A 26,605-nucleotide genomic window follows, 5' to 3' on the forward strand; every position below is an offset into this window, starting at 1 on the left:
CTCTAAGTTTTGTCTCCTTTTCTCCTCTATTTTGTCTCTCCTCATCTACCGACTACAACTTACTTTTCCCCATACTTTTGTTTCTTTTTTTGTTTTTCGCGGGCGGGATTTGTCCTCTCGCCGTTCCCTTCGGGTGCGGATTGAGGATAATCAGGTGTGTCAACGAATGACAGTCATCCTCTACCTCCCACCGCGGTTTGGGTCACATGGGGGTAGATCAAACTAAAACGTGGGCATCGGCGGGGGACGGTCTTTTTAAACAAAGAGTAACCTTGTTAATCGAGCGAACGCACCAGCCCGGCCGCTAACACTGCCACCGCCTAGTTTGATCAAAGTTTCGCTTTTATGTTTGGACTATGTTACATCTAGGAATCATTTTTTGAAGTATTTTTGAACAGCAGATGCAATGGGAGTACTGAGAACCTCGCGGCGATATTAAGTCTTTAAGTCCAATACTGAAAAAAGCATTTAATACTGTACTTAAGTACTTTTACAGCTAATTTACAGCCCAATTCCTGTACATTTCAGACAGGAATATTGTACCATTTCTCCACAATTTTAAGATGTTACATACAAATCTTATAGCCCTACAGGGGGAAAAGTAGAAAGCTCTGGCTTGAGAAGGCTGTGCATCACAATCTGTTTGTGCAATTGTGCATAAATACATTGCTCCGACACCTTCTCCTACAGGAAAATATGTTTTTACATTGCGCGATACTATACTGTACTTTTTTGTGACTTGTCAGATACGATACTGAACATGTCCTGGTTTATAGAAATAGCACAATGTTGGTGGATTTGGATTTCGCACAAAATATTTACGCTATTTCAAGTATGTTAATGTCACTTCCAGATGTATTATAACCTTCCTACATGATGTTCTAAATACCACAACTGAATATGATTTAAAGACGGAAAATGTTATCTTAGTGTGTCACGGTGCTGGGCCCGGCTTAACGAATTACATTCAAGGACAGCTGTCAGCCAATCTCTCAATTGCTCCTTTTCCTCCAAGAGCTCTGACTTCAGTCTGCCTGTCCCCTGCATCCCCAACAGAGGGAGGCCTTTCAGTTCATCCCACACTCTCCACAGCCTGCCTTCCCCACTAGCACAGGCCTTCGCCCATCTGTCTGTCTGCTCTGCGACCGCTGTCCTGAGGGTGCACTCTGTCTCTCCCTCCTCCTCCTCCTCCTTCTCCCTCCCAGCATCCCTCTCTCTCTCATGCGCCGTGATCGATATGGACGCAGAGGGAGAGGGGGGACCTGTCTGTCAAAGCCGGCGGTGGAAAATGAAGGCTCAGATGAAGGAGGCATGCTCTGTATATTAAATGCCCAGTACCCCTGTGAGGGGGGGGGGTGGAGGTGGGAGGGGTTTCGGGGTGGGGAAATATCAATAAGGTTTCTCCTAAAAGAGAGATAAGGCCAAAACAGCAATGAGGGAAGTAGAGCTGAGTTAGAGGGAGGGGAGTGGAGAGAGAGAGAGAATAAATAAGGAGGTGAGAAATAATGTGCACTTGAGGTAAAAGATGAGGAAAGATGCAAAATGTGAACAAATGATGTAACAAGTGGGGAGGGGCAATTTTTCTTTCCTTTCGTGGGATGTGCGGTTAGGGGTTGCAGGAAGAACAAGAGGGGGAAATGAGCTGAGGACCCAAAAAGTGTTAGGAAGAGTAAAGAGCTGAGGAGGGAGAAAGAGTGAAGAGCTGAAGTTAACGACTTTGCAGATTTCATTATAGAGATAGTTAACCCTGTTGACACTGAAGGAGGGCGCTATCCTCTCAGGAGGAGTCCGGTCCTTCCACCTCCACGCACAGAGACAGATGAGATCATTACAGCTATCAGCACCACTGCCATCCACAATTAGCACATCTCCTTTTCTTTCCCCACTCCTCCGCCACCCCCCATCTCCCCTCAGCTCACACTGTCTCCCCCCTCCCCCCCTGCTCTCTTTCTTTCTACCCCCCTCACCTCATGACACTTCTTTGGCCTTGATTTGGAGGCAATTTGACTAAATAAAAAAGCCACATGCAGCAAACTGCTCTCAGCTTTGAGCCGGCCCGCTCGCCTGACCTTTCCCAACTCATTTAGAACCCATTTGGCTTTTCGCGCCGAACAAAGACAAGCGTGAAAGCTTTGTTGAAAATGTAAATGTCTCTAAAAAAAAAATAAATAAATAAATTTAAGACGCACACAAACATTTCTATCATTTCGTTGGGTTGCACATCCACAGTGGGCACATTCTCGCATGCACGGTACGCACCTGTAAAGCAGACCGGACACTTGAAGGTTCCACCCATGCCCTCAAAGCTGTGCTCGATCAGGTGGCATTGAAGCTTCGCTGGCGAGTCGAACGACTGACTACAGAGCTTGCACTCGTGGTTCAGGCCTTCCTCTGCAGAGAAGAGACGACAAAAAGCACACGGCAAAAACCATAAGACGGAAAATAGGCATGAATCGCAGAGAGGCAGCAAATGTCTCACTCTGCCTTGTTCCTTTTTTTTTTTTTCTTTTTTTTTTTCCTCTCCCCCTTTTCACATGAAATTTAAATTCATCAAATTTGCAGCAAAGGCTCCTGTCTGGGATTTTTCTTGACACAGACAGGAAATATTATAACGTGTGAGCGGCTCCCATCAGGCATAAATTGGATGACCAGCCGGGGTCCTAATCGCTCAGATGAGGCTTTGCACTTTAAACATGGTGAGCGTCGTCTTTTTGATTAACTTAAAAAAAAATATATTTTCCGCATTTGTGAATTAAAACAGATTTGACGGAGGCCTAAATGGAGGAGGGAAGAGTCATTTGTGTTAGCAGATTGTGAATCAAAATAAAACCAAGTCAAACAGTGTCATTTCAAACAGTGCAGATGGTGTTTACTTTTATTTTGAGGAGTCTCTCAAACCGTCCTTCCGCGGCGCCGTTCTCAAATCTCGTGTGCTGACTGTCAAGGCTGCCACGCGTGACTCCTGCGCGCCGCGCGAACATGCGACGCGCGGATAATCTGCCCGGCTTTAGAAGTCCCCGCACGTCTATCTCAGCGTCAGACTACCTCGCTGATAGCTTAAATAAATGTCACGACTGTAGACTTGCACGCTTATTTGCAGCACAGCAATCTGCTGACTCAAACTTGCGGCGAGCTGCCCATCTCCAGCGCGTCAATAAAAGGCCCATACACTCTGCTACGGGGGCCAGACTAGTGCTCTATCAAACTCCTGCCAAGCCTGACATTAGGCCTGCTTCACCAGGCGGGTGGGGTGGATGCCTCGGGGGACTCATCTAGGGTTTATCCCCAGGTCTCTACAGCCCAGTGCCCACAACATAGGCCCTGCGTGCCAGAAACACATATACACAATCCACCTAGCCAGCTGTGCGCAGCTCGAGTCCTGGACGATCCAAGCAGAGGGTTAATTGAAAGTGCTTAAGGCAAATCTGGAAAACAAGTCAGCGGAAACCAGAGCTCTACAAGAAGATAGTGACCTTGAATGAACTGTGTACCCTCTGATTTGTAATTCTTAATTTCCACTAAAACAATACACCTGAGCTTTGCACTTTGCTAAGAGTTAGTCTTGTGTGATCCTTGTTCGTTTCATAAAAAATAGGTAGCATCTCAGCTTCTGCACCTATAGATTGATATTGAGTACTAGTGACAACTGGAACCCTATGACCTCTGATATTCTAGGAAAAGAAGGGGAATGGAAACATCTCCTGTAGCGCCAAAAGAAACAGTGGGAGTGTATTGAACTTTTTACCGTAACACGTTTCTTTTTTTTTCGTCTTAATCTTTTCTCAATAACATAGACATATGGCATGAATATCACCGCGGCACAAAAACAAACCACGGACCGCGCTCCTGCGTGGCTGTCTCCTCCTCAAAGGTAAAAGCCGATCAAAGCGGCTCGTAGCGGTTCGAAGGGGAAATAGTTGATGTTGTGTTCTGCAATCGTGCATTTGACAGATGAGCTGCTCTGTAACCTACATGTGCATCTGAGTGTAGCAGCAGGCATCAGCGAAAGGGAGGGGGGCAGGGGGGGCTGGCGGAAGGTGGCACGGGTGCATCCGCGCAGCCGTGCAAGAGGATCGCTGTCCTCTTTGATCACCGTTCGTTTTGCTTATCCGTGTAAGGGTGTACACTGAGGTCAAGCTTGCTGCAGCATCCACAGATCTGCGCCTCTACCATATGCGCAGCCCTCATTTGACCCCGGTGCACAATGCTGTCCCTTTGGAGACCTGGCCTGCTTCATTATGCAGATAACTCTGCACCTGCCTGACTGACCTTGCGTGCGTGCGTGCGTGTGTGTGTGTGTGTTTGTGTCTGGGAGCAGGTGCGTCAGGGGAAAATGGCGACGAGAAATAAAAGCAGAAATCTTCAAATTTAAAGACCGTGGCTGGTGTTTATTCTGTTTATCTATATTCTATTCTGTTTTTCTTACTGTCAACACAACCGGCTCTCAATTCTCAACACTCGTATCGGGCTTTAGCTGCACAGACACATCTTATTCCGCTGAATTTATTGTCTTTTCATGTGATTTGTCGTCATTAACAAAACACTTTGTTGATTTAGGATATATTTAAACCATTTACGACCCAGACAATGCTAGCGTTTCAGCATTTAAACAGACAGGAAGATACAAGAGAGAGGAAGAGGTCTGACTGCAAGTCTATCTCGAGTGAGTTGCGCTCTGTTAGCCCCAGTAATGCAGCCTGTTTAGGGCTGGGCTTTTATTCAGCAGTGTAACAGGGGTTGAATCAGGCTGGCAGCCTGTTTCATAGTGAGAGCCAAGGGAGGAAGTCAGCTTGTTCGCCCCTATAGCTGCCTCACTGGGCTGAGGTCACTTCCTGTTGCTCCCCCAGCCCTTCTCCAGGGCTGCCCAATCAGCACGGCCCTGCGTGAGCCCCCACCCCTCTGTATGCACTGAGCAGGCTCTGGATATAGTTACAGGGCAACAGGGGACTGTCAGCTCTCTCCCTCTCTCTCTCCCTCCTCCCACTCCCTGTTTCCGAGTCTCCCGAGTGTTCTTCACTGCCACCACCCTGTCCCTCTGCACTCCTAAGAAAATCCTTTAGATGAGAACTGCTCCTGTGTCTGCTCCCTCTAAGCATCCCTGACACCAGCAAAGTAAGCCCATCTGCATATCCACAGGGCCTCGCGTTCCTGTGGCTCATGGTTTATGTATTTCACAGCTCCTTAAAACACAAACGCCTAATATCTCTCCCATGTGGAGGACAGGAGAGGGAGAAGGAGAGGGGAAAAACTACTCTCAAAAAGAATGGTCTTTATTTCTTCATGCTGTATACTTCTTTTTTTTTTTTTTTTCAAATCCAGGCTGAAGTTCATGTGCTGTTGAAGGTTGTTTGGGACGCTGGGGCTTGCAGGTCTGGCTTGCATAGTTTAGTGAACTCTTTATGTAACAACGCCACAGCTGCAGCATATTGAGTTCTGTAAGTTTGAGGCAGCGGTGAGAGTCTGTAGCGGGTTTTATTTTGAGTGTAAATGCCTGTCCGTCTGCTGACAGAGAGTAGAAAAGACTGAAACTAAAGTAGTCCGGCTTTCTCATAATAGTGTGTAATTAAGTATAACGCAGGGCATTGCTTAATTAAAAACTCTCCCTCAGCTTATTCTTTTCCAGCACTGTACCACTCCTACCCACCACCACCACCACCACCGCCGCCACTGCTGCCGACACCGCTGCTGCCCCTTTCTCTATTTAAACAATTCTGCAGAGGAGCCTATTGAATTGGAGGGGAAGTCGGGCTAACTTTTAGCATTCCGCTTTGCACGAGAAAAATCTGATACTTAGATTTACACTCATCTCAGGGGCATAGTGAAGGGCTCTCTCGCGCTCACTCTTAGAGGGACCCATGTTGCTTGTGTCGCCAAAGCAGATGATATTAAGGACATCAATCAAGGCACTTCTTTGCCGGGAGTAATAAGTAAACAGCTGGGAGAACAAATTGAGAATATTTAGTAGTCAGGAATGGGCTGTTCTGGAGAAGCCACAGACAGAATAACCACAGCAATCGAAGCTCAAACTCACAGGTCAATGCAACGTCTCATAGATCCATAGAAACCACTGCCATAAGAGCAGAAATACCTGCTTTGAAGATTTTGTTTCTATTCTTACACCTGCCTTGTGCTATTCAGTCCGACGTTAGAGTTATGTTAATAAAGCAAGACGATTCGGTTTTCAGCGGACTCACTGCCGCATATGTACAACTCACTACGGGATTGAGGATGGTAGCAGAGCAGACAGCTTCAGGCCTGTAAACAGTAGGTGGGTTTACTTCTCTCTTCTCTCGGCGGGAACTATCCATTAACAGATAATGGGGGGAAAATCAGAGTGATTAAGGCCCAGGGAATTATGGGTGAATACAAATTGACTCCACCTCCGTGTGGTGTGCTCTCTTGAGGTGGAAGCTCTGCTCATAAGGAACAAACTCATTTCAGAAGTACTACAAGGGCCCATTAAGGCCTGGGAGAATGCAGCGGATGGGGGTTGGAAGGTGGTAGGTGGGAGCGCGAAGGGATGGACTCCCCCTGGACCAAAGCTGATTGGAGAACCGGTGCCTGGGGGGAACATTACTAATATCTATTTCCTGCCTCCACAGTTGGAGAAGGACAGAGTGAATCAAGTGCAAAATGTTGAAATTGAAGTACAAGATTTAATCCTAGCATGGTTAAAAAAAAAATAATAATTCCCCCACTTTCTATCGTAGAGTTAATATATTACACAAACCGTGATGGATATGTGGCTGAGTGCTGGCTAATAAAATCAAAGAAAAACGTTCCTCCTGCAGGCAAGTGGGCATGTAAAACACATATTCTGTGTCTGCGAGAGAAAAAGTGAAAGCGCGGCAGCAAAGCCCTCATGTCAGGGTCCCAACTTCGGAGCGCGCCTGATGCTGTTTTCCAGCCTCCAGAGGGAGAGAGAGAGAGGGAGAGAGCGAGAGAGAGGGGGGCGAGGTGAGATTGTTGGCTGTGACATGTCAGTAGTGGTGACGCCCTCGCACAGCGAGAGCAAAGGATTCTGGGGGAACATGACTCCGAGAGAATGTCAGCTCTGATGCATGGCAGCTCGTTGGAGGTGCTAATCAGAGCAGGGCTAGGCTCCTGCTAGGATCAGCCACTCTGCGCCTACATTAACCGCTTCGCAGCTCCCCTGGCTACCGGGCCAGCGGTAGAAACACCGACCTGACAGGTTTTTGTGTCGAGATAAACATGCGCAACGCTTGAATGGACGTTACAAAAGGTTTAGCCGACCAGAACACCTTTTGGATTTCACAAAACATGAGGGACAAAAACATAAGGCCACTTCACCTTTCTCTATGAACAATCCGAGCAGACATTTCTAGTTGAGTTATTTGCCAAGAGCCCCCTTTTGCATGTGCTTGGCAACACTCTGATTTTGTTGTTTTGTTTTGTACAAAATAAACAAAGTAAAAAATATAGACTACTACGGTACTAGTAGTTGTTACTGGAACAATAACAGACCTGAAGTCTGATTTGTTGGAGATGGGTTCCCATATGATGAGCCGATGTGTGATGAGTCTTCTGTACTTTATGTTTCTCAGTGCATGGCTTACATTAGGCAAATCCAAAATATAATATCCAAAAATTCAAAGGTAATTCTACTAATCTTTAAAATGCTGGGTCCTGTTACCTCTCGTTTAGTAATATTTAAATCCTGCAGATGCTAAAAATCTAAGTACGTCACAGATTTTGTTCATATAATTTCAGATCTGTCAAAGGGAAGCTAGCTGGTAAAACCAGATGACGCTGGCGTTTTTTAGCAGGATTTGGAGCTACTGTCAAGAACATTCTGCCATTTTGTGCGTCCACATCACCTGCTATTCTTACACACAGAAACCCACGACGGCTAAAACTCGGTCAAGTGAACGGCACATAGGTCAAAGAAAAAAAAAAAAAAAGAGGCAGAAATCCACAACAACAAAGGCAAGAGCCGAATACTTGTTAACGAATGATATGTAGGCGCTGCAGCTGCAGGCAGGTATGAAGGTCCGGTGGGGACAAACAGTGCAGGCTGTCGAGATGGATTGCATGGAGCGCCGGACCCCCTGCAGCCACACAAACACATTTCTTCGCAGAAACGCTCTAATTTACTCTATACATGCCTATTCTAAACTGCCGGGCTTTTTTCTCGTTAGAGGGAAATGAAAGGTCAAGTGACTATGCCCTGACTTTCTAAGATTGTTGAGCTCAATGAACGTTGGTGCGTGAAGTGAGAAAAAATTACAAACAAGCAAAGAAACAGTACGAGAAAAACTCTGCGGCGAGTAAGGAGGAGGACAGAAAAGTGATGTATGAATATACAACAGACTCTGTTTCAGGTCTCAAAAGAGTGAGTGGCCTGAATGTAAAAAGTTAATTATGGGCACATGCCCGGCTTTTTTTTTTTTTTTTTTGCTAGCCTCACTGTGGCATTGTCAGGCAGAGGTATGTGGCTCTGTGGGGCTTGTGGTCCACACAAAGGAGCAGGGAAGGAGAGCGTTGAGGAGAGGCCCCTTGGCTGGGCTCGCGGCATGGAACACTGTACAATTAGCCAGCCCCGGCGTTCTGCCGGCTTATAATTATCAGTGCTTGCCTTAATTGACTCCCTTAGCCTGCTGCAGAGGGACCCCCCCCCCCCTCCTCATACTCCTTTCTCCCCAGCTCGATGCAGGCCGCCAAGCGCCACGCCAGGCTCTCCAAAGTCATTTAGAAAAGCGCTCATATTTTCAACACAAAAAAGGGGGAACATTTGGTGAGAGAGAATTCATCATCAGGTGTCTAGAGGTTTTCCTTAATAGAAAAGCTGAGTCCCACTGAGTGCGCTCCGTGTAGCGGCCAGCCACGCATGCTCAGGACCAGCAAGCCGCCATTCGCAGCGGGCCACAAGACATTAACATAATTTTATATAACACAGGCACCCGCACTGGAAATTTAATACATCTCAGCAAATACGAGACAGCCGTTTTGCATAATTTTTTTCCCATTCTCCACCGTGCCTTCTCTCTCCCTCTCTCTCCCTTCGCAGCTCTGTCTGTGCTCGACTCGTGTCTCTCCACTGTCTTCGACCTGCCTCCCCCTCTCTTGCTGCCACTCTCCTTTGCCCCCATCCCCCTTCACAACCACCCCTCTTTCCTCACCCCATGGTGCTGCTCTCACTAGGAGAGGGGAAGTTCATTACCTCAGCTAAATCAGAATTAGTCCCTTCATTTTGACGGGGCGAACTTCATTAGAAAGGCCCTTCCTTAATCCAGCAGGGAGAACTGATGAATCTACATGGGGGCAATAATTTGCTTCACACAGCACATTCAGCCACTTCCTCCACACTGTCTCCCCCTTCCTCTTCGCCGTCTTTCTGGCTTTATGTACTTATGGCTACATTTTTATTAGATCTACGACAAAAAAACCTGAGAAAGGAAAACACCTGCATATAATTAACTAATGGCAGAAGAGATGGTGTAAAGAATGAGTTATGCTGTTTGGAATGTCCCGTCTCCCCAACAGACTCCTGGGTCCCTGGAGCAGCCGTAGCTGACTTGGCTGACGCTCAAACACAGGCTGAGTGAGCACGGCCGGCAGCAGGCTGGGTCTGTGGGCCTGAGGTAACGACTCAAGCTAATGTTATAACGCCATGATTATGTTATAGAGTTTTAGGATATACAAGTCTTTTTTCGTGCGTATACAGTCGGTCCAATGAAAGATCTGAACAAGAAGGACAAATAATTTCCTACTTTAAAAGTCAGGCTTGTGTTTTTGTGTTTTTTTTTGTGTAAGTTTTGCAAAGAAAGAGAAAGAGTTTTGCAGATTTCCAGATCTTTACAACAAACTAGAGCGCGGAGAGATGTGAATGAGGACAGACAGCCCCTGACTGCCATACCACAGCGCCTGGTGTCAAACAGATGTGCAGCTTGGCAGCTACGCTCCCCAGAAAACAGAGAGCCCACGGATTCCAGTGTGGCGTTGAGTTGTGCTGCACCCCCCCCCTCCTCCTTTCACCACTCCCATGTCCCCCCACAGTCCCAACTCCACCACACTGTGCCCCGCAGTCGCCCTCCCTCATCACCTCCACGCAGGGGTCCCCTGACTGGTAATCTCGTCCCTCGAATGTGAAATCTCCGACAGCGATGCCCCGCGTTTTTACCCCCCACCTCCATGGCTGATGGGTAAATTGGAATGGCGCACCCTGCTGGCGCCGAGAGCTCCGAACAGACAGCAGCACACACATGCTGAGGCACCCCTCGCACGCTCCTGTCTAATATAGTGGACATGCACACTCTCTCCAAGCTGCAATATCCATGCACAGACACATGTCCGCGCGCAGATGTGCGCAGGGGAGCGAACGAGCACACACACACACACACACACACACACAGGCGCGGCCGCACGCTCACGGGAGACTCAGGTGAACCACGTCCTCGTAAACCAGCGCAGATGCAAGTGTTCCATGCATGATGTGCTCGCCCTCATCTACATAAAGATTGAATATATGATGGATAAACAAGATACTCGCAACTGAGTCAATACACGTTCAAATTTAAATGTGCATCATCTCAAATGGCTCAGCTTGGGTCCTTTTGCAGATACAGCACCTGACTTCTGTTGCCATGGTTTCTATTATGTGTGCAGATGTAGGACAGAGGACACGTAACAGATAAACCACAGAGTAAATGCGCACATTGCTAGGCCCCCAGCGTGTTTGACGAGCGCTGCCAACTTTTGTTTTCCAATAAGCATACTGTAAAACATTAATAAATACTAACAGAGTTATTATTATTGTTTTAAACTGCAGCAGGCATTGGGGCAGGATTTCCCAGAGGGCTGGTTTAGCTGTCCGGGGTCTTCCACTCCATCTTTCCGCCTGTTTTTCTCCACAGTGGACGCTCTGAAGCACGCAAGAATGGTTGAGTCCACTCTCAAATCGCAGGGACGTCCTAAATAGTCAATGGGACCTAAAGGGGCTAAAGATCACTGCAGCAGAAGCCACAGAGGCCTTCCTGTCAAAGGCAGTGCTTTCAGGGGGCCAGGGGTGAGGGGAAGCCGGAGGGAGAGAGCCAGAGACATGACATACATTTCATTACACTTAAACCAACTGTGGGTTCAACTCAGAGCCCTGGATTTCCAATGGCGTCTCAAAGGATGGAGTAAGTGGAGGTGTAAGAGAATGGTTTTTTACAAAGAACACAATGGGTAGGTGGACAAAGGCAGGCAGCTGGACTAATTGCTTGGGGGCTTGCAGGAATATTTTTCTAAGCACTTCTGTTTAAAGCTCAATTTACAGGCATACCTGGCTCTGGTGGACATTAAATGTCTAAAATGTAAACCTCCAAACGCCAACTGCAATTAGACAAGACATTTAAGATTCATATTTCCCAACTTTATTTGCAATTTATATTTTAATATCTGTTTTTTGTCTGCAAATACACATTTTCTAAGTGTTAATTACATTACGGAGTAGCACAGCATCAAATAACCTCATCTCCTCCCCTTCCTTTTCCTCCTCGCTCGCTGCTGTCCAGCGGCTCCGCTTAATTTCGGCCCGTAAACACAACCTCGGATGGGTCTGAGATGAGAGACGAGGAAACAGTACTTATTCCAGACATGCCAAGAGTGGTCTTTTCAGCGAGAGCTCTCCTGGTCTTGTAGAGAGACTACTTGTCCATTAAGACTGTCAGAGGATGCTCTCAGAAATGAGAGGCCATATCTCTGGAGAGGGCTGCAGGGAGCATGCTCAGACGGAGGCTGGGGTTAAAGGAGGGTGAGCTGGATGGGTGTAGAGTAATGGCCAATTCGGCACACGGTTAAGGGGAAAATCCACAGCCTGGTTCTGCCTGAGCGTCTTGGCTTTCGGGATGTATATTCTCCGGGAGCAGCGCACGGCGGAGATGCGCTTCTCGTCATTATGGAAAATATAATTTGCAGTGTAACCTACTTTGCTTTACAAAGAAATGTCTATTTAGAATTCCTTGGAGTATTATTAAAATGGCTATAGAATTACAAAACACTATTATTATTGCCCGCTTGGGGGGAGCCCCCGCTCATTAGGCGTCTCAGATGTCGTGGGTTTTGATTATTCTATCAGCTTCGTTCTCTTATTATAGTGACAAACTCCTGCTATTTTGTTGCCAATCTCCTTCCAGCTGTCACATCTTTCGAAAGATCACAAAACCCTTCAAACGCGCTCGTGATAAGTCTTCACATTCGCCAGACATCGCTTGATTCCCCCGTTGAATTTGCTGGATTAAGTTGAGGAAGAAACGTCTCATATTTCTTAACTGGTTGCTACGTCTGACATCAGAGTGTATGAGTTTCTAGCATACTGGTATTGTCCAGGGGAGGGAACCCTCACTCTAACCGTCAGCGCTGCACCAAGTGGGACAGAGATGATTAAAACACACCATGGCTGTGACTGACAGACTCCCCACTGCTTCTAGAAGATGACATGTCTCCAAGTCACACAGAAAAGCAACTCCTCTAATTTTAACTCTGACTATAACGCCGACCCTCTCTGTCAAAATCCACAAAAAAAACCCAGCCATGCTGAGATTCTTAACCACAATAAAAGTGATAACAACTAAACAGAGAAATAAGTTTAAAAACAACAATAGGGAGGGAGGAGACAAAAGGGCTGAGAAGGCGCCATTTCCCTCCGGTGCACACAAACAGCAGGAACCTGTGAGCTTGTGACAACACCTTCAAACATTTCTGTTACTTTCACAGAAATATCTGATGCTGATGCTCCAACGTGATGCTTCTGCAGCAGTCTTGTCCCAGCGCACATTCGACTTGGCAAGCTCTTGGTTACCAAAAGGAAAAAAAACACTCTCCTAACTGACTGTGTTTGACATTTGTCATGACAGGAATACAGTGAGAGGAGGAAAGAAAAGAGGAGTGAGAGGTGGGAGGGGAAAGGAGGAAAATGGAGGAGTGGCAGAGGGTGATCGATGTGTGAAATTGCATGTGTGAAAAAAACATAATTCGGCATTCTTCGGGGTTTGCTGCGATTCTCGTTTTTCTGCGATGGGGAGGACAGAGGGGGGTTTCCTGTTATTGTCACATTGTGTAGAGAGCTCAGGGTCGCGTACTAAATGATTCACAGAAAACTGAATCTTTTACATTGGCGTCAGCAATTCAGCCGGGCGCCCTTGTGGGGGAATTCTTTTTGTGTGTTTTTATTGAAGTCTGCATTGAGCGCGCCCAAAAGCTCTGACAGGGGGCCCCCGAGGGCGCTTGTCTTCACCTCCAAATCATAAGATGGAGAGACGAAGCTCCCTCTGTGCTCTAAATTATACCCCTCAACACCCCCTCTTGCACGCAGACTTGCAACCCTGCCCTCCCCACCCAAAAAATAAAACAGAGACAGAGAAGAAAAGCCTTCAGTAATACAGTCCCAGTGGGCTCCGCGATCGCTCTGCGCTGCTGGAACAGCTGACAGGCTCGATGCGGCGGGTCCAATCCCTGCGGTCTGTCAGAGTTGGTGCTACAGCATGACGGTTAGTACTTCTTCTCTGGGGACGTGCCTCCTTTGCCTGCCCCTACGTGCCCCTCGCATGACAGGTCCCTCCACTGACCCGTGGAAGCTCCGTGGCCTTGCCCCAATTACCGCTGCTGGAAGGTAGAACTTTAGGTTACGTACCCCCTTATGTGTCTGCACCTCTCCCATGTTCCTCTCCCAGCGAGCGGGAGACCCATCTGAGGTTCCTGGCACATTCAGAAGAGGCGTAGGAGGAGGTGGGGGGTCAGGAAAAGGGGGCAGAAGGAGGTGTGGGTGTTACAAGAGGGGTGGTGTAATTTGATCGCCGGGCACAGCTGCATAAACAGGGGTATCGAGGAATTTCTCTCTGCTTGATGGAATTGACTTTGCATGAATGGCCCCTCTTTTCCCCCCCAAAATGGGCCATTTTCCACATGTCTCAATGAATATGACAACCTCTCCAGCAGCACGAGTGCAATACTGGAACTGCAAAACCAGCTCGGGGTATAGCTTGTGTCTTTTCCCGAGCTGTGAAATTCTCCCTCTCTCTGGCTGCCTCTGCTAAAGACCTCATCCAAGTCCTGCTGCCTGACCTGTCAAAAAGCAGCCCCATCCGCTCTAAAACGCCCAAACAAAATAAACCAACAACCGCTGGCAGGGTCAGAGGGCAGCTGCTCTGGGTGCCCGGACTCTGGCGAGCCCTCTGATTGGTGGAAAGGGCAGTGAGTAAAAGGGAATCTTTTCAAAGTGAAATCTCCAGCTGATGGCTTAGAGCTCCACACCCCACAGTTTGTTTCTCTTGCTGCTGTCAGGAGTTTTTGCCTGAGCCATTTGGAAGGATTAGAAAAAGTGGGGGAAGAAAAAAAAAAACTCGACCGGGCAGACCGTGTGTACTGTAGGGTCTGAGTGATGGCTCCAGGACCCCTCGGAGAGTGATAAACCTTTGACCTTGACAGCCCCCTGTGGTGACCCCTGACCTCTGGATGTGTGCCACAGACTCTGTAAGACAGGTGCAGGCAGGAGAGTGACCACACCCCCACTGTCTTGGCCAAAATCTCACTTATCTGACCTGCGGTACCTGTCCTGATGGTCCGGACAACAACGGACGTTAGTAAGTAATGCTAGAAATATGCAAACAGGAAGAATGCAAATATTAGACAAGGCAAAATCTAAAGTATAGTAGTAAAGATTATTATATGAAACAGCTAAAAAAAACATCTAAAAAAAAAAAGAGAGAGATGGAGGAAGTAAGGTAGTGGCACTGAAGCCCTGAGTCAAAGCAGAGACAGCCAGTTTACCAATGGAAAAGCTCCATTTTTAAAAGGCCTTTAATAAAATAATACATAACGTTATGTAAGAAATACAATATTACTAAAGTGCAAGTGTGTGTGGAGGCACAATGACACGTCACGCGGTTTTCTGTTCCTCAGCGAGCACTAGCTCCAAGGTCGCGCCAGTCCGCGCCAGTCTTTCTGCAGATCCATTTCCTCTCCCTAGGCGCTTCCCTCATGTTGTTGGCCCAGTGATTCAGTGCCTTGCATTAAGAGCAATTCACCTGCCTCCGGCGTCCCAGCGGCACAGGTCCCCCGGGGAAACCAGGTGGAGCATAAAAAAGTTCCACATATGGTAAAGTCAAGCTGCTCGGAGGCTGCCGAGTGTCTGCTGTGGGGATAGAGGCTCCTAAAAGGCCCAGCTGGTACTTGGAAAAGGGCTTCTGCATTACTACACCTCAGTGTCTGTTTGGGCTCCCCTTTGGAAAGTGTTGGCCGGCGCACATGACCAGCCATTTTAGATTTCTCCCTCTACCCCGCCTCATCCCTCGCTCCCTCCCGTCTTCCAACTGGTTCTGTATCCAATTGAACATTTGGTCCTCCACTGCTGGTTAATCAAATTCCTCCATCTGGCCCCCCTATCCCTGTGGAACACAAAAGGTGCAGCCTGAGCCCGGGTCCAAGTGCATATTGGAAGGGAGGAGGGGGATAGAGACAGGGACTGCCTACCTAACTTACACAGCCCAGTCAACTAGATCAGGTAGAGAGCACAAGGCCAGGCCTGATCGTTTTGGGCAAACAGGAACAGCTTGGGACTAAGTATCAGAGCCATGCTGTTCATATAGAGCTCAGGGACAGCAGTGGGTTCATATGACAGTAGGAGGGTTTTATGAGCTAATACCTCCACATACAGTGTAGAATACAGAATAGAGTGGAGCCTAAGCACTGACTGGCTACACCAGAAGGCAAGCGCTGCCCCGACACGCTGACGTTATTCAGTCTCCGTGGCAGTAGAGGGTGCTGCACTCGAGAAATCTCTCTCCAGGAACAAAGAAAAAATAAAGGCATTTACGTTAAAGCTGCAAATTTGCTTGTTGTCTCCTTCCACCGCTTCCTTCAGTTCAAAGCAGCTACGTGTCAGTAACTAAGCAGCGTCTAAGCCTTTACTCTGATCACAAAGAGCTATCTTAAGATATCACACAAAGCCAGCAGTGATCTTTTAATCCCCTGGAGAGACGATGCAGCCTTCACAAAATATCGCTTTAACTACATATTTATTAGACGAGACCTTTCAAACAGCAGTCCCGCCTCACCAAGTTAAACAGGTTTCAAAGTGCAGTCACTCGCACAAAATGCTTCCCTTACAACCATGACATATCCAGCTGATTGCGACTGCACTCTGCCTCGGATTCAGCGGGAGGACCTGAGGCGAGGTGAAGACGGGGACATAAATTGAGTCACAGATACAGAAACACATGGCATCTCAAGTGCTAGCTCTACCCTTCCGTAATATCTATTGTACGATTTCTATTCATGTCCAACCATCCCTTCCCCTGCCAGGTGGCAAAACATGTGTCAATAATTAAACTGCTTTTACATAACAGGATACAGGAACACAATGCAATTTGCTCCCCATATTTCATTGGGCCTTTATGAAAGCACATGAGAGAGAGTAATTAATCAAACCACTGGAATATGTGAACGGCAATTTCCACTTAATGGCACTTACAGGGATTGGGTCCCTTAAGCACCGCGTTCTGTCTACCAAACGAGCGGGCTTCAATTTCATCTTCATAGTTCAGACAATAAAACCTGGTGTGGATGTTAAACAACACCCATCTGACATTGTGGAGTCTGGAAACAACATCCGATTGGGTCCTGGCCCCGCGCTTTCGGACACAACATATGGTCAGCTCGGGTTAAGGACGACTCGATATGTGCATGATTGTCACCTCGCTTCGATTCCAGAAATGAATATTCTTTTTAAGGATCTTACTTTGACCTCAAACCTGAGTGTACGTTGTGTATTCACTTAACCACAGGAGGCTAACCATCTCCCAGCCAGGGACAGGAAGAGGATCATTCACTGCTTTTAGTGGCTTTCTGTGAGAAGATGGTCCGAGTCTAAATGGCACCCATGTCCCTAAAAGTGTTTCTCTCTCCCTCACCTCTCTTTCTCTCCCTCTGCCTCTCCAAAGACTCCTCTAAGTGCAGCATCTTGTTTCAGTAATTCAGCCAGGGCAGAGACAGTGGAGAGAGGAAAGTAATCGATTTCTCTCTCATTTGGTTCCTCCTAGACTTGCTGTAAGGCCTCTTAGGGGAGTTCTGGACTATTGGACAGGACAATGTTATGGGAAAGAGTGTCATTGCGTTTAAGGTCATCGTTACACCAAGGTTTCATTTTGAGTGTATTTTTATTGGTGTACGGAACGCGGCAGACAAACAAACAATGCTGCCGCCATTTCCAGGCCCGGCAGACATCAAGACTGTGCCCTCACTGTTCATAACATGGGCAATTTGAATGATAGAGAGACTGCGGAGAAAACTGCAACTAAGTACCAAGCTTTTAGCGAAGTCCATAGGTAAAGCTCGTGTCTATAAAAAGAGACGCCACTGCTAAATAATTTAGAGGAAATGCCTTTACTGTATGATTACTATTTCTGCTTCACGCTTCATATCATCTTTCAAACAGAGGAATGAAAAAAATCTGACTGGAAATGGAAAAGGCTAAATGACATGGAAGACTGGGAATGGAACAATACTGTGCTTTCGTACTGCAGATTTGAAGACTATTTCGAAATTCTGCCTATTTTCTTCTGTGTATTACTGTAATATACACGTAGCTGCTTATAAAACAGCTTTTTTTTTTAATGATTTGTTATTTTTTTTAAGTATTTCCCAATATAGCACTTTCTAAAAAACGCCTCTATGTCAGAAACTAAACCATAATTTTGACAAGTTGTGTGAATAATCCTCGCTAAATGTATGGCGAATCCTTGCAGGACCTTGAGTATCTATAGTACAAGTACAAGGAAGTAAGATATAGCTTAACTGGCTTGTTACGGAGATGCGCACTTTATGTTTTTGCATAGCTACGGACCCTAGACCCTAACGCCATAGCTGACGTGCACCTCTCCAGAAATGTAACTACATGTCACGGCGAGCTGTGATTGGTCCGCATGGTAGTAGCGTGTTTCCGCTTTAGTTTTTCCGGCTGCTTCTCCGTCTCCGCAATTTTGAAAACGATTGTTTTGGATCAATAAAGATGGAGCAAGTCGAGCAAAGATTGACTGAGGAGGTACAAACATTTGTATGACTCGTCTTCGGCAAGTTTCGGCGATAGTTTCAGTCGCCATTGTTGAAAGTGAAGCAGGAAGTAGAAACAAAAATTGACCCTAACCTGTGTTTGGGTGGCGTTTTTACAGAATGAGCCAGCCACAAGTATAAATGGCTCGCACCGGTGCAGACTACGTGCGTTACGGTTACACCGCCTATGTCCCTAAGTCATGAATCTTCTTTGCCTCCAACCTGGCCTCATCAACAGGTTCGTAGCCGGTATAGCTAGTTTGCAACTCTTCTGCATTTGGGTCTTTTTATGCTTTCTAATCATTCATTCAACGTTTCAACTCCGTGCCAGCCTGCTAAATTCTTAATAACAGTCAGTAACTCTCAGGTTGAGCTTCCATTCATTTACATCTGATTGAGATATTCCTGCCCAAAACCAATTAAAAATGCAATATAAGTACCTGCAGAACTTGGCATGCGTGATTTTCAAAATGCAGACCAACTCCGCGTGTCATTAAGAGTGCAGCAGGCTGCAATACAAACAAGACAAATCTATCTATTGTTTATTACCTCCTCGGGCTTTTTACCCAGAGGGCAGAATAAGAGAGGGGAGGGGCAGAGGTCAGCGTAATTACCATTCACTCCTTCCTTGGAGTCAGACGGAGCTAAGACATGCATTGGCAAATTCCATGGCAGCATCGTATATCACATTACCATAAAGCCCCAAAGAGCTAACCTTTGTTCAATTCCATTTGATTCTAAGAGAAGAAAACACTGACAGTCTCATCTAGCCTCAGTGTTTCAAGAGTTCAGTTGTTTGTCTTTCAGTCTTGTGACTGCGCTTGCTAAAGATGTGCTATTCCAAAAATAAAGCGTCAGGGGACACGACGGGTTGGGTGGGGGGGTGGGGGGGAGGGATCACTGAATCATCCTGGGTAGAATATCACATCATCTGGAGAGCTTCAAGGTTTACTCTCAAAGTAAGCCTTAAAAGAAAAAAAGCAGTTCGTCTTGAAAATAATACAAAATGTTTAGCTCCAAGCTACTCTAAATACGCAGACTAATTTAATAATAATATTTCTGTTGTTGCTCACATTCTTATTAACAATTACAATTGATTTTTTTTGTTGTTGTTGCTGTTGTTACGCTGTGATACTATGCCCCTGGTATTAAAGAATTCATCTGGAAGCACGCTCCATTTTGGCTTCTGTTGACAAACAACAAAGCGCTAGCATTTGCAGCATCAGTACACTCTAATACGCCTGTTGACTGAAAATGCGAACACCAGCGCTGACAGAATGTGAAATACTGTTACGGAGCAGGGGAGGCTTAGCGGCGATGTCTTCAGTCATGCTTAAAGCCAGTGGCTGCACCTCTTTGTGGCAATCTTCGGGGCGGCACGGAAAGGACAAACGTTGCCACGGAGGATAAAAGAAATGCAAAGATGAGAAACGGGTAATAGGCTGACGAGAGGAACACGGCATCAACCAAAGAAATAGGTACTCAGGAATGGGCAGAGGAAGGAAAAGAGAGGAGGAGATGATTGTTAAGAGAGTAAGAAAGAAAGAAAGAAAGAAAGAAAGAAAGAAAAGGAGATCTGTGAATTTCTCCTTCCTCCCCAGAGACCTCCCTTGATGCCAAGCATTCATCATCCAGCCTCTAATATCAGTTATTCTGTGGCTCCTCTGCTTACAGCAGAATTAATTTCTGCTTTAATTACTCTCATCGGCGGAATGCTGATGAAGGAGAGGGACGAGGCATTCTGGGACTCGGGCCTCATTCCACCGCTTTAATTTGAATGAATTCCACCCGGAGACGCTGGCAAACAACTGGCAGCCGAGCCCCGGGAGCCACTCTGGGACTGCGCACAAGAGCTGCAGCCATGGCCCCCACCAACCTAGCTACCTTGTGTGTGCGCGCCTGTGCCCGTTTCCTCGCTCGTGTGTGTTACGCGGAGCGCAGTTGATTGTGTGCGAGGCGGAGAGCCGAAGCGAAAAAAGGTGGGAAGAACACACAAGATGAGGAAAAGAGGGAAAGGATTGATAGATTAAGTGATGAGTGTCTCCGTAGTATCCGAGCGCGGTGTTTGCGTATGAGGCTGCGCGCGTCTCGCGTCCGCATAAACGCAAGAAAAGGTGGATATTGTGCAGAAAACAAGCCGTAAATGATTTCATACAGAGACAGACAAGTGAGAACAGATCCGCACGGACGCAAAACATATGAAATATGAACAACATCACTGGCTGCGGCCCACTGTGTAACACAAGTGTTAGTTTGAGAGCAAAAATCATTAATACTTAATTTGATTATTCCAGATATGGCACATCACACTCTCCAACAAACCCCCAGCCCATGTATCATACAAGAGCTCGCAGTATAAAAAGGAAAAACAGGAAATAGCTGCACGAATAGGAAAAGGTTTCGTGCGTGAGTCTATATTTGCATAATGAAAATAACTGCAGAAACAGTATAATACCACAGCAACCCCGGCAGAGGAGCAGAGAGAGGGGCCGTAATTGACTTTTCTCCAAGCCAGCTTGGTAGTTACAGAATGTAGCATATTGGATAAGGATTGTGATTGATTATGTTGGTCTGCCATACCGATTCGTTTGATTAAATGTAACCATGGGTTCCTTTTCCAAGCCCTAATGAAGCAGCAATTTGAAACTCAGAGACTGGCGGAGGTTGAGCCAGGCTGCCTTCAGCCCCGCAACGTCTATCTATGTGTATCGGAGGCTTCAAAAGCGGAGTCGCAGCGCCTTTGCAAAAAGAAGATTTTTTCTGGAGGTCCGTTTTTTTTTTTTTTTTGTCTGATTAACACAATTAAGGAACTGAAACTACTTATTTGTGAAGCTCTAATTTATGATCAGCATTAGCGCTCCGCCGTCGGTATGACCTGAAATAATGGCAAGATTTAAATCCAATGAATAATTACGCGGCATGAATCTCTGCAGGGAAAACATACATTCCCCCCACACAGCCGAGCAACATAACTATAATTAATATGTGTTCTACTATTGTGGAAGGGGAAGATGCCCACAATCATGGCGGAGTTTTAGAAATCAGTTCACAGAGTAGCGCTTTTTTTTTTTTTACCATCATCCCACGTAACACAATTCATCTCCTCCAATTTTATGTTCTGAGCCCTCCCTGTGCAGCAGAGGGCAGGGTAGAAGGTAGGTGTGACCTCCACTGACCCTGAAACCTCTGGACAGGTGGGCGGTGGCCTGCGCGCACTGTCCGTTTTGGCAGCAGCTCTCTTCCCTCCCCGGCAGGTAGCTCAGGCCATGATGAGCAGCTGGGTCGCAAACACTAAGCACATTAATATCTTCTTAATGATAATAATCATTATGGCATAAGCACCTTCCCCAAAGTGGGAAGACTCACGAAATGTGCCAGAGTAGCATCGTCGTTAAGACAAAAAAAATAAATAAATAAAAAAAGGCCGACATGAAATGACTCTTTTAATGGGCAGCAACTTACAGCCACCAGGATAATGCAGACGCTAATGCAATAATGTGATAATGAGATACACCGGCGGCATTAGGGAGACCAAAAACTCAATGAAAGCTGTGCGAATTAATAAATAAAATCTGTCCTCGAAACCAGCTTTGACACAAATACCAACGCGGCTATAGTCTGCACGCTACAGAGCTGCGCGCTAATATAGATTTGATACATCACCGATCTGCGTGTATGGTTTAATTACTACAAGCTATCTCCGAGATAAATTTCCCCATGCCTCACGGCTTCTTTTGGAGTTAGTGCAGCACTTCACCGCCTCGTCTCCCCGCGCCTTTGGATCGGCAAAGTGCTCCGCGCACGCAGCATTTCCCATATACTCGCCTCATTTAATATAACTGTCAGTATTCACCTATCATAGGCCATTATCTGTCTCATCCGCGTTCATTATTGAAGCTAATGATCTGTTGTCCTCTCTGCTCCCCATTGAAGGAGGACTACATTAAAAGTCTCTTACTAACTTAATTAGTAATTATAAATGTTAAAAGATTAATCAGAGAGTGAGTGGCTTAAGGTTTACGTCTCTAGGCAGCGGCGGGACAAATGGAGAGACAAAGAGGGCATGTCGCCGCGGTGTTCACACTCCGCCGTCATGTTAGAAATGGAACAAGACATGTGAAAAGAGTGGAAGTGTGACCGTTCTACCTGTAATGACTGCCACTTTTTTTTTAGTATCTATTATAAACCATGCACGGAGAGGGCTTTGAGTTGCCTTTTAGCTTCAGTTATTGCAGGCATAAAGAGCTAGTTGCTTCCATTCTGCAGTATAATCTACAAGCACTCGTGTAGTGGATATAACGCCGTTACAGGAAGCAGCATTTAATATGGTAACCTATGATGCATGCAGTACTCACATTATCTCTTTCTAACAAGATGGAAATAGATCCCCTTAATTAAATCCTGGGTGTACACTAATTCCTTACTAAATCTGCACCTCTCTGACAATTCCACATCAGCAACGCCGCGCACTCCAGTAAACATATAAGCACTGATATCAACATTAAACCTTAATAACTAATAAAGCTTTCATCCAGGGAGTTCCTGTGTGATTTCCATTAATGCGAGGGGAATCGCCCAGGACCATCTCCCTGTTTTTCCGGAGTATGTTGACGCTCAAGCCGGGGGGGTCGGCGCTCTGTCGGCGCGCACGGGGGGGGGAAACAACAAGGAACTTTAGCTGTGCTGAGTTGCGGGATGGTGGAGATGCAAATTGCAATTTCTGCCCGAGCTGCAACCAGATTGTGGTTTTGCTTTTTATTTGACAGGCGGTGAAATGTTTCAGCTGAAGCACAAGGTGGAGCAAATAACAAGTGTATGTGTTTAAAGACGAGCAAAGAGTTTTACAGTAAACAATGATCCATTTTGTAGCCTCTCTCTCTCTCTTTTAGAGGAGAAATAGAGGTGCTTTGACTGTTGAACAGGGAGTCCTATCACACAAGACACAGAGTGGGGTGATGGTGGGGGGCTGGCCGGTGGCCCGCAGCACCTGAAACCTATTAGAGAGCTTTGGAACATTCCACAGGGTTCTTCCACTTTGGCCAGAGGGCATCGTAAAGGTCCTCACAGGGAAGGCTGAAGCCGACGAACATTTGATACGGCAGAGCGTGACGTCTTAGAATAAAGCAAATGTCCTTCTTTAGGAAAAAAAATAAAAAATATTCATGCCTATATTTCCTGTATATTTTAATTTCACAAGTAATCTGTCTACATAGAGGAACACAATGATTAGACACATTTAGTGTTGGCAAGCAAATCAAAACTTTTGTCAACTTTTTATCAAATAGTTTGCCATCTGGACTTATAACAGTAGGGGCCCAATGGTGTGCTGACACTAAAAACAAACATGCATAAACACAGACTCAACCTGCTGCCAAATTTCTTGGAGATTGCCTTATCTTCTCTATGTGTGTGTGTGTGCGTATATATATGTGTTTTAGTGGCACCAAGGCCCATCTCTTTGGCTGGATCTGTGTCCATGCCTCAGTGTTATGCTCACTGGGTTTAGCTCTATGGGTGTCTGTGGCCTCTCCTCTGGCCGCCCGTGTCCATTTGCTCTGCGGGTATGGCAGGCCTGAGCTGACAGATGGCCGCCCCTCTCCATTCCGCTCCAGAGTAACACAGTAACTGGTTTTTCCTCCGCCGTTGACCTTGCCACAGCCAGCCAGCAATCCAGGCTGGCACTCGGCCTGTCGAACAGGAGGGTAATGAAGTCCAGCGCTGCTCACATGATTATTAAGGCTTTGACGCTGGGGGGCCTTTCAGAACCCTATTCCCCTCCCCTCTCCTCCCCTGTCTGCCATTCACACAGCCAAACTTTGATGAGGATAGTCATTCGTTACATGGTACTTTGGAAAACCACCATTGTGCTCTATAAAGAGAGCTAAAACTTTTTTGCGGCACTCTTTTGGAGACTGTTTGCATTCTAAAACAAACCTCTCTACACCTATGAAGTGTACTTAACAACAGTTCTGAGGCCAACACTGAAACGCTTTCCTATCCAGCGGCATATGATAGCCACTGGTGTTGCAGCATGCGTGTCATTCCAAAAACACACCAAGTAAGAGCCTCTACACAAAGTTAGATCAGATCTGTCACACCGGTATTGGTGCTGACAACCTCTAAAAGCAATGCAGTGCAGCAGTAGCGCACCGCTTCGCTCTCAATGTCAGTTTCCCTTACCACAGGCATCTCTAGGCACGCTTGGAACCCCGGTCCCATCAGGGCAGACTGGGATTTGAGAGGTGTAGGTTGCAGCTCTGACCTTTACGAAGGCAGGACTGTCTGTTTGCACTTCTCCCATAAGCCCCCCTCCAGTCAGACTGCTAAGCAACCCCATCAGACCAGGGGTGCGCATGCACCCCCGGCCTTGGTGACACCTCAGAGACCATGGGGAGGTGGAGTAATGCAGAGGTTAATTCTGATCATCCAGTATTTATGGGCTTCACTTCAGAACAAGGGTTGGCATTAACACTCTAAAGGAGACATCTCTCCAGTATATCAATAAAACATAGCGAAAGGACAGGAAGCGCCTACCTTTATTCAGGTCCCCAACTAGACTTGCATGGGAGGATTCAAAAAGCACACCAGCGAACTGTTCATTAAACATTAGCTTTAAAATCGAACCCAAATGTGCACGAGCTGTTAAAATCTAAATCATACTATTGAGGGTGTAATTCACGTCGTATAATGGTCAACCTAAACGAGCACAGTTCAACCAATCACCGGAAGGAATTCGCCCCAAGTCACCATGGTGACATCAACCTACCAATTGCAATGCAGCGAGGGGCAGCAAGTGCTCGCTCGGAGTTTGTACAAACAGGCTGTATGAACTGAGAGCATCAGATATTTTCTCACATGTTGGCCTAGTCTGTGAGGTGTGGGGAAATGTCAGGAAAATCAATAGATAAGGACCACATCAGACTGAGCTTGTCTGGCCTAGCAACAGAGCATCCCCATGGTGATGTCAATTACCTCTGCTTTACAACAAAAACACCAGGAAGAGCAAAACAGTCTCTGCAATGCTGTAAAACTTTTAATGCAGCCTCCTGGTTACATTGAGGAATTTGTAAGAAACTTCTTTTTTTTTTTTTCTTTCTTTTTCTTTTTGTTTCCCATCCAGAGAGGAAGGTAACACAGTGGATGTGAGAATCTTATTGATAGCTCTTTTTTATTTTTTTTTTTCTTACAGCTCGCTCTGATTTCTATTCTCCTCATGGACCCCACATTAGTCAGGGAGAGGTACAATGTAACGAGTAGTAAGGTGCGCATAATTGCATATTAGCAGCAACACACTTCACTGCACGGGAGGTGACTATGCTAACGAAGAGAGAGGCGTTATTAATCACCAATTAATAAAAGCAGGCAGATATCACACTCGGTATATGGCACGCATGGTTTCCTTTGTTTCCAGTGGCTGGTCCAAACCTGTTCCCTTATTTATTTCATAAGATTGATCCCGTTCCTGTGCTGTGTTGTTTATTGAGTTCTGACTCTGATCCAGCCCCCCTAGGAGTCAAATGAGGAGTGTTTGGTCATGTCTGTTAACAGATTACATGTGTATGTGCTCTATGAGTGAATCCCAGAAACTGGAGGGAGCACCAAGAAGACATTCCTAATCAAAGGGGATTATAGGAAAGGAAACAAAGAATGAAAAAAAAAACCCCAATCTGTTTATGCGCCAGGAGAAAAAATAAATAAAATAAAAGCAGTTAATGGGGTAATGAATGTGTTGCCACCAGGGCAGAGACAGTGATGGAGACCATATAATCAACATACACCGGCCAAGTTGCTCCTGGGGCCAAAGACAAGAGGATATGTGTCAAGGATAATTTGTGGCCCTTAGCAAGAAACAATACCAAGCTTTCAGCTTCAAATACTGTTACAGTGTGCCTCCTGTCGGTTCCCCCCGCTAACAGCCAACACTGTGTGTTTTGCCAGGATGGAGCTCAGTTAATATGAAAATGTGGGAGCATGATATTGAGACAGAGGAAAATAGAGAGATATTGGACAGAGAGAGGGGAAATGAGAAACAGAGAAGAGATAGGAGGAGGAGGAGGAGGAGGAGGAGGAGAAACTAGAGGAGAGCTAAAGGCCTCTCAGTCGCTCTCCTCTCCAGCTCTGTAACGGCCCACAGTGCCTGCTTCACACAGAGCGGCCAGCTGTACAGCAAATGTGCCTTTCCCTCTCCGCCCCCGAACCTTTCCACCCCTCCAGTGCCCCCCTTTGCCTGGGCCGACCAGGCCACCGGCTTCTCTCTGTGAGTGAAGGCTCCTCCCTGACTTGGCTTCAAGCTCAGCGCTGTCACCAGCCCAAAAAATCTGTAGAGGTGACCCCAAAAACACTTTTCTGGGATGCGGTTTGGTTTGTTTGTTTACAGTCGTCCTTCCGAGCACTGCCACCTTGGCAGTAGCTGCTTGGAATAGACGGGATAGTGAGACGAGGGCGAGATTGAAAGGAGACATAACAAAAAGCAAAACCCCTTTTCACCTTCAGAACCCTCTAAGACGGAGTCCATGCTTCAAAACATGTCGGGGCTCTGAAAGTCCACACAGGGACA

The 26,605-nt window shown here is 46.6% G+C and overlaps 1 protein-coding gene across 1 annotated transcript in view; it reads right to left on the minus strand.

Annotated features, from left to right (window-relative positions):
* LOC311489345 (zinc finger protein 521-like) overlaps positions 1-26,605 on the minus strand; it is a 78,518-nt gene that overhangs the window by 14,035 nt on the left and 37,878 nt on the right. The window contains exon 6 of the mRNA XM_084546394.1: positions 2,260-2,391. Within this exon, the coding sequence (XP_084402520.1) occupies positions 2,260-2,391 (132 nt within the window). The remainder of the gene's footprint in view (positions 1-2,259; positions 2,392-26,605) is intronic.

Source organism: Chelon labrosus (assembly GCF_963514085.1).
Source record: "Chelon labrosus genome assembly, chromosome: 6".
Lineage (NCBI taxonomy): Eukaryota > Metazoa > Chordata > Actinopteri > Mugiliformes > Mugilidae > Chelon > Chelon labrosus.